At 51.9% G+C, this 8,715-nt stretch overlaps 1 protein-coding gene across 1 annotated transcript; it reads left to right on the top strand.

Annotated features, from left to right (window-relative positions):
* Positions 1–803: 803 nt before the first annotated feature.
* Positions 804–4,775, top strand: LOC132241700 (ral guanine nucleotide dissociation stimulator-like). Its single transcript, XM_059710627.1, has 7 exons — positions 804–819; positions 942–1,201; positions 1,961–2,176; positions 2,526–2,629; positions 3,093–3,162; positions 4,171–4,233; positions 4,665–4,775. Exons 1-7 carry the CDS (start codon positions 804–806, stop codon positions 4,773–4,775), a joined length of 840 nt encoding a protein of 279 aa, XP_059566610.1.
* The last annotated feature ends 3,940 nt before the right edge of the window (positions 4,776–8,715 follow it).

The following is an 8,715-nucleotide window of genomic DNA, read 5'->3' as shown; positions in this document are numbered from 1 at the left end:
CAGAGTGGTGGCTTAGGTAGGGCAGGGCCTGGCAGAACCCTGATCTTACACATCTTCTGATTCCCAAGGGAGGGCTGAGCCCCGGTGGCTCCTCTGCAAGGAGACATGAGTCAAACAGGACAGGGGGTGGGGTCCCTGGCCTTGGGGACCCAGAGGGGAGGCTGGGCTGAGTTGTGCCTCAGAGTCTCCTCCCCCCAACAGACCCACCCCGCTTTGCCTGCCCCTCTCCATATCCATCTCCCTTGACCCCCACAAGCGGGCTCAGAAGGGATTGTGGTGAGCAGGGTGCTCACAAGTCTGTCTCATTCCTCATCGCCTATGCCCAGGGCCTGGAGGGTCAGGGTGGGCAGTGCACGGGACCTTCAGGAGAGCTGCCAGTGGGAAGAAGAGTCTCACACAGAGTCCGTGTTGCACCTGCTGGATCCCACACCTGTACCACCAGGACAGCCCCACGGGGCTGGCTTGGGGCTGCGCCCTGGTAGGGAGGGGCCTGCACAGAGGCTCAGTTCCAAGCAAGGGTGCCATGGGAGGGCAGAGTGGAAGGAAAGGCCAAGACTCTGACTTTGTTGCCCACCTGCCTCTCTCCAGAGCCACCGCTTCTATGATGGGAACCTGGCCGGACCAGCTACAATATTTGGGCCAGCCCCTCATTTCTCCCTGGTTCCTCCTGAAGGAGGCCTTGGTGCTGCACCGCCGCCCTGCCCCACACCCGGTGGGCCTTGTGAGAAGTCTTTGGGTGGAGCTGGCGCATCTAGAGCCCACTGAGGCCCAGTGGGAAGGTGCGGGGACTGCAGTCGGGGAAGATGATTGGGGGAGTGGGTAGGGGGTAGGGGTGTTTCAGGGGCCAGAATTCCCTTCAAGGCAGCTGGATCTCTCCTGTCTGTGGAAATGCATGGGAAAATGGGGCATGAGCGAAAACCTGTTTCTTTAACCTGCTCCAGAACCACCTCCAGAGCTCCAGCGCACTCCAGAGCCGGAGGAAGGGCCTGCTCCTGGGCTAGAGCTTGGTCCAGCTGTGGGCGTGCTGGAGCCATCTGGGCCACCAGCTCTGATCGGAGTCCCGCCCACAGAGCCAGCTCCACCCCCAACAACTGCCTACCGCAGGGCTGGGACTCCTAAGCATTTTCTAAGGGAGGAGCAGGTTAACATCCTGACCTTCCCTCCAAGACTGGTGGCCGAGCAACTGACAGCAATGGATGTGGTGAGTGTGGGGCTCTCGGAGTGGGTGGGACAGGCTTTCCCTCTGCCCTTGGCCGCCCCGACCTGCCTGGCCCTGATCCCAACTCCTGTGATCTTGATGCAAATCTCAGCTCCAACACTTTACCACCCATGGGTCCTGGGCAACTTTCTCAACCCCCAGCCTTTGCTGTCCACCTGTGGACAGTGGAGGTGGGCACCCCAGGCCCTGCTGCCCAGAGTGGCTGTGCAGATTCAATGAGGGAGAAGAGACAGAATCCTGGATGGGGCCTGGCCTCTTTTGTGGGGAGGGGCGCTCACTGCGTGCAGCCAGATCCATGGGTTGCTCATCCATGTGCCCATGAGGCTCAGCGGCCTCAGCACTTATTTGTCCCCTGATGTGTGTTTAACTACAAGGCAGACAAACAGCTGTGGTGGTAGCTACCACAGGGGAATGTGCACTGAATGGAGATGCAGACCAGAGGGGTGTCAGGTGCTGGAAGATGCCCCCTTGGGGTGAGCAGCCTTGAGCCACTTCCTGGAGCTTGGAATTAGTGAGGATGGGCTGGAGGCAGATGCCCCTGTCCCTTCCCCAGCAGTGTTGGGTCCTGGGTCATCCAGTGCTGGGTGCCCTCGGTGGACAGAGAGGGACTCCCATGGACTCCAAGGCTCAGGCACATCCTCAGCTTCCTGAGCTTCAGTCTTGTCCCGTGACCCCTTCAGGAGACTGGGGACCCTGAGCCGGGGTGGAGCCAGGCTGGAGACACTGCCCTTTCTCTCCCAGGAGCTGTTCAAGAAGGTGCTGCCCCACCAGTGCCTGGGGTCCGTCTGGTCCCAGAGGAGGAAGCCTGGCAAGGAGCACGTGGCCTCCACTGTCAGTGCCACCATCAGACAATTCAACCACGTGGCCACCTGTGTGATCACCACCTGCCTTGGGGACCCAAGCATGATGGCCCAGGACAGGGCCAAAGTGGTGGAGCACTGGATTAAGGTGGCCAAGGTCTGTTGGGGCAGGCCCAGTAGCGTCCCTATGCGGAGCCTGGAAAAATGCCTCTGCTGCCTGGTCAGCTCTCAGGACTGAGGCCAGAGGTCTGAGCCCAGCACAGCCTCCATGTCCTCTCTACCAGGGATTCGTGCACCTTGATGCCCAGGTGCCTGTGTTGGGAGGCTCACTTGGTACCTGGCTCCTTCCTTGGGTTGAGCTGGGACCCTCCTGGCTGTGAGAGTTGGTCTTTGGCTGCTATACGTGCCCACCCTGAGCATTGGTCCCACCAGGGGGGGTTCATTCGAGGGGGATCGAAGCACCAGCTGCAGCTCCCACCTCACAGCCCATGTCTCCCCTTCCCCAGGAGTGCAGAAGCCTAAGGAACTTCTCCTCCCTGCACGCCATCCTCGCTGCTCTGCAGAGCGTGGCTGTCCATCGTTTGAAGAAAACATGGGGGAAGGTTTCCAGGTGCGGAGGCCTCTCCCATCAGAGGAGGCATGGGGAGGTGTCACCCAAATGTCTCCCAGTGTCCCCTCCCCTCCTGGGAGGCAGCCCACCATGGGGACAGGGACTGGGCTGGTGGGCGGGGTGACTGAGGCTCCCTGGGACTCAGTCCCCTGGCTCCGCTTCAGGAGTCAGTTTGCTCCAATGTCAGAGACGGCACTGAGCCAAATGGGAGATTTTCAAGTGTTTTCAGCACCTGAACCGTGTGCCCAGTTCAAACCCAAACTGGTCAAAACAGAGCTGCTCCATAGATATGGAGAGGGGTCCAACGTGACCCATATGAGAGCCCTGCCCCAGTCCCAGGGAGACCTTCCTGCTCAGAGGAACCCTGAGGCAGTTTGAAACATGACATTGTCAATAAGAATTGGCCCTGAACCCGTCTCCCCCATCTTTCCTAAACATGTCTTTCCTCTTTCCCTCCACTCAGGAAGCGGGCACTGACTATGAAACAACTCTGCATGAAGGACAACATCCTGAGCAGGGAACAGTTCATCAAGGTAGAGGGAGCCTGGAGGTCTGCAGAGGGGAAGGCGTGAGGGAAGGGGGGACTGCCCAGTATGGGGATGTGGTTGTTTGTCACTTGAAGAGTCTGTGAAAATGTTCACCCTCTCGGTCCCAGTTACCAGGAAGAGGGATCTGTTTGGTTTATGGGCAGGCGGTGGGGGGCACTTTCAAGGGCCAGAGGCCCCGTTCATGGCACACAGGGTGGTGGCCATGCTGTTCCAGGACTGGGTGCAGAGCTGGCACATTGAGCGGGTCTCTGGCTTCCATGCTGCCCCCTCCCAATTGCACTTAGCTTCTTTCAGGCTGTGTGGTGAATGGGAGGGTGGGGGAGGTTTCTTCCCCAAACCAGCCCATTCTGTCCTCAGGATGCCAGGGCTCTGCTCCCACTTCTGTCTTCTCCACCCCTGCAAGGGGAGCGCCCTTCCTGCCCAGGATGGGCCCCGCAGGGGATTCCCATGGAAAGGGGAACAAAAGGGCTGCTTGGCCTCGGGTCCTACTGTCTGGGCCAGAGACAGAGGGGTCTGCTCTCTGAGACTTCCCACTGCGCCCCTGGAGCACTCCCTGCCAATCAGTCTCCTTGTGATTGACGCGGGGGGGAGGGTGACCACCCATGCTACAGGCCTCACAGGGTGGTCATGAGTTCAGGACAGAACACGACAGTGCAGAGCTCCCTGGCCTGTGCCACCGGGAGGGCTGAGGGTGAGAACATTGATGACAGGAATGACACTGAGTCCTCAGGAGAACCTGTGAGCTCGGTGGAGGTCTCCCACTTTCCAAAGGAGGGAACGGGTCAAGGAGGCCAGGCCCAAGCCTAAGGTCACACACACCGAGTGAGCGTTGTAGCTGGGAGTCGTCCAGAAGCAGAGCATGCTGCAGTCCGGGTGGCACTGGTACCAGCTGACTTGGGTCAGAGGGCCAGGGTGTGAGGTCAGGGCTGGTGGGGAAATGGGGTGAGGTGAGCATGACCTCAATGACCCTCTCCTCCACCCTGGTGGAACCAGCCTTCCAGGTATGCCACTCTGATGTCCCATGTCCCTGGATCCAAGCTCAGGCTGCCCAAGAAGGTGAGTGAGCCTGTCTGCGGGTGCTTAGGGTCATAGGAGGGGGTTCTATCCTCTCAGCTGGAGGCTTCCAAGTCAAGAAAGGGAGGCCTTCCTCCTCCAGCCCCACCTCCTGTGCCCACAGAACCTGAAGCCCTCCCTTAGAAATGACCCAGAGGAGGGCCTGGGGCAGGTACCTGCAGGCTGGACATGGGGGTGGGTCTGGCCCAGGACCGCTGACCCAGTGACTTGCCCAGAGGTGGTCCAGGGAGCTGACCAAGAGGAGTTCCTGGAGCGTGAGGGAAGGGACAATTGAGTGGAGGCCCGAAGGGACCTGGGCTGCTCCACATGGGAAGCCTGGGTGGCCAGGTGGCTGAGGGTGGGAGGCTTTCAGTAGAGAGCCCGTGGGGCACCAGGGAGCAGGGGCTCATCCCACCCTCACCCTGTTTGTCCAGTGTGTTCCCTTCCTGGGAGAATACCTTAAAGATCTGAAGGTGATGGACAGCATCATGGAGGATGATCAGGAGGTGGGTGACCTGGGGCCTGACTGGGGTGACCAGGATTGACGTTGGGGACAGAGAGCCCCCATCCTGAGCTGTGAGTTCTCAGCACTGCCTTCCCTTGGAGCTGGAGCAATAGGCCCATCATAGTCATCCTTGTCCCCGCTCCTTTGGAGCCCAGAGCCTGGCCTTGATCCCAGTCCTGCCTTTTCCTGCTTCCCATTCCCTCCTGGGACCTGGTGGTAGTGCACCATGAGAAGGTTGGGCATAGGGGGTCAGTCCTAGCTAGGGGGTTCTTTCTCATGGACCTTGGATATCTGCCTTTTAGAAGAGTCAGATCAATTAGCAAAAAAGGAAAAGGTTAGCAGCTGTGGCACAGCCTGCGGGGCTGGGCAGGGAGTGAGAATCATAGACGCCCTGGCCAGCACACTCCTGGGCTCCATGCCCTGCATCTTCCATTTATTGGGAGAGTTTGATATCAGAAGTGGGAGACCCCTGTAGTTGGCGTTTGTGGGGAAGGGGCGTGGAATCAAGGATAAGATCTTGGAGGAAGAGCTGTTAGTGCCCACCTCCGAGCACAGGAAGGGCCTGGATGGAATTAGGGAGAAGGAGGGTGCCCCTGTGTGCAAAGACCCAGGACCAAGCTCCCGCTCCACCCTTCACCCCCTTTTGGGCCATGTCTGCATCCTCTCCTTCCCTCTTGCCTCAGGTGCAGAGAGTTTTGGAGGAGATAGTGCTGCTACAGGAGGCTGCACACAAATACCAAATAGAGCCTGAGGGGCCATTCCAGGCCTGGTTCTGGGCCCAGAAACGGCTCAGTGAAAATGAGAGGTGAGGCCGGGCCGGAGTTGGGCAAGGGCCGGGCTAGACTCTTTCTGCTGGTCGGTCCAGAGAACCTGTGTCCATGGTTCCCTGATTCGCCTCCCCCCAGTCCTTGCTGTGTAGCAATTCCTGGGGCTCCTGACACTGGGAGGGACACCTGAGGTTGGGAGCTCACAGGTGCCACTCTCTCCTGCAGTTACATCTGGTCCTGCCAGCTGGAGCCACAGTCCTAGGTGGCCAGGGGAATACTCACCCACGGAGGCCAACGCATGATACACTGCAGATCGGAAAATTTTTCTCATCATAATATTTATATTTAGATTAAGAATATGTATACAAATATTTATATTTATCTTTGCACCTACCCTAATAATACATGTAAATATACCCTTACACATAGTTCTAAGTAATTTTGGTAGTTTATTTTTGTAAGTTTTAAGAATATTAAAGTTATTTCTTTTTTTTTTTTTTTAAGATTCTTGCATAGTTTGGGAGATGAGAAAAGAACTAGTTTATTGATCTCAAGGGTAGCCATTAAAAGAACAGTAAATTAATATAAAAAGCTAACATATGAAGAAGAATGATGAAAAGACCCCCAAAGTATTTGGAAATTAAACAATCCATTTCTGAAACAATTCATAGAACAAGAAAATATCGAAACAAATAATTTAAGAGACACTACAAACTAAATGATAATAAAAATTTAGAACAAGTAGAGGCTATAAGTGCTCAGAGAAAAATTTACTATCTTAAATGCATACATTTACATATACATATATCTCATATTTTTTATTTCATTGAAATAATATGGTACATATTGCAATGTAACAAATTTTGTCTTTCAACCACTCAAAAAATTTAAAAAGTTAAAAAGAAAAATGTTATGCAGGCACTGGAGTAGAAGCAAGTGAAAACTAAAGAATCAGACAATTTTTCTTTTTCACAAACGTGAAAAGCCACTTCCCCATGATTTTGCCTCTTGCTTATAAATGCCCATTTACGACCTCTGTGGACATTCTTATATGCTAACAACCTACTACAAATGCAGTTCCATCAATGCCAATCTCATGGAAAAAAATGTGAATATACAGCAATAACCAATGTAAACTGAAAACAGTGTTAAAACACATTAGTAATAATGTAAATTATTAACTAAAAATGAAAATATAGAACATCAAAGAACTGATTTACTAATTTACAATGATTCAAAACAGGAAAATGATGGAAATAATTTAGTAGTACTCACCTATCAAAGTCTGACAGCTTATTCGGGTTACACCACTATTTACAGGGAAGTCATTTGCATATACCTGTCCACTCTCATAGGTTATGTTAAGAACAACCTTAAAATAAAGCATCATATACATATGGTTTATAAATGACAACTCTTCATATAAAAATATTAAAGTTATTTCTGAAAAATAATATCTTCTAGTATCTTTTCTCGTGCTTTGTCTTAAATTGTGTAATTTGTCTGTAGTTGATAAACTTAAAATGATTTTGTTTTCAACTTTATGAATCAGTCTTTGATGATCATTGTTGGATAAATGCCTCTGAACTTTTACTCATTTTGAATCAATTCCGGCAAATAAAACTGGTTTCAAAAAATACACATTTTAAATGTTTTGTATGTATGCATTTTGAATTATTTGATCAAATTCCCTTGGAAGTTTGATTGTGATCTCATCAGATTTGTAGACTGGGCTAAGGGGAATTCATTCCCTGGCTCCTTTATCAGGTGTGTATTGATTGCCTCCTATGGATCAGGCACTAGGAGCACGTGCTCAACCCAAAGAGCTTGTCATGATGGCATGTTTGCATGAAGGAGACAGAACCAGCCAGCACATGCATACCGCGAAGTTAGGAGGTGGAGAAACGGGAGCACTTGTGCACTGTTGATAGAATTGTACATCGATACAGCCACTATGGAAAAAAATAAGGAAGTTCCTCAAAAAATTAAAAATAGAACTAGGATACGACCCAGCAATTTCACTTCTGGTTATTTGTAGAAATGCAAAACACTAATCAAAAGATTATGTGTACCTCTGTGTTTATTGCCACTTTAGTTACAAATACCACAGATGTGGAAACAACGTAATGTCCATTGATTGACACTTGAATAAACAAGATCTGGTGCATATATATAGCAGAGTGCTATCCTATCTAATAAAAAGGGAATATGCCCATTCACCATCACACCCTCAGAAGATGGCGGCACCCACAGCCACAAGGTGGCGGCACCCACTCTCCTCAGCCCCACCTCATCCAGCTGGAGTCCCTCAGTCCCCTCAGCCCTGAAGGGGAGGGCAGTTGGGGATGATCATGCCAGCAAAGGAGCAGTTAGGAGTCAATCAAGCAGGCAGGGGAGCAGTTTGTGGGCAATCAGGCAGACAGGCAAGTGCGTGGTTAGGAGCCAGCAATGCCGGATTGTGAGAGGAATGTGCAACTGCTGATTTAGGGATCGGGCTAAACCTGCAGTCGGACATCCCCCAGGGGGTTCCACATTGGAGAGGATGCAGGCTGGGCTGAGAGTCACGCCCTCTCACCTGTCCCCCATGCATAGAGTTTGTGCACCGGGGCTCTAGTTCAATCATCAAAAAGAATGAAGTCTGGACATTTCCAACAACACAGATGGTCTTCCAAGGCATGATGCTAAGTGAGCTAAATTGGACAGAGACAGACAAATACCATCTGATCTTGCTAATATGTGGAATTAAAAAACAAAATAACCTCATAGATACAGATGACAGATTAGTGGCTCCCAGGGCTTGGGTGTTGTTAAAACTGGATAAAGGGGAGTTAAAAGTTAAAAAGGGAAAACAAAAGGGTGCAATACGAAGCAGCACAAAGACACTGTTCTACTGGCTGGTGACTGGTGACCACAAGCAAACAAAACAACAACAAAATACACCTTTTTAAAATAAGAGAAACAAGCTTAAATCAGGTGTCAGCCACATGTGTTTTGAAACTAATGGTGGCAACAACGCCAGACCTCAGGTTCTAAAGGTTATGGGCCAGGTGACGGACAATTTAGACCCAGGGGTTTCCCTCTGTCCTAGAGGCGGAGGGCACATAACCTTGTGAATGTGGGTTCTAATTAAGGGACCTGGCCAAGTGGTCATTTTTTAAATGGAACCCCAGAAACTTGGATTAGCTTAACATCATGTGAAGTTTTGAGCCAGTG

Source organism: Myotis daubentonii, chromosome 9 (genome assembly GCF_963259705.1).
Source record: "Myotis daubentonii chromosome 9, mMyoDau2.1, whole genome shotgun sequence".
NCBI lineage: Eukaryota > Metazoa > Chordata > Mammalia > Chiroptera > Vespertilionidae > Myotis > Myotis daubentonii.
The sequence above is the reverse complement of the archived record's forward strand: the minus strand, read 5'-3'. Positions and strand labels throughout refer to the sequence as shown.

What these genes read in the sequence shown, in the direction of transcription:
- LOC132241700 (XM_059710627.1), top strand. An exon ending in ACATGGGGGAAGGTTTCCAG is followed by an intron (nt 2,630 to 3,092) that starts GTGCGGAGGCCT and finishes CCCTCCACTCAG; the next exon opens with GAAGCGGGCACTGACTATGA. An exon ending in GCAGGGAACAGTTCATCAAG is followed by an intron (nt 3,163 to 4,170) that starts GTAGAGGGAGCC and finishes TGGTGGAACCAG; the next exon opens with CCTTCCAGGTATGCCACTCT.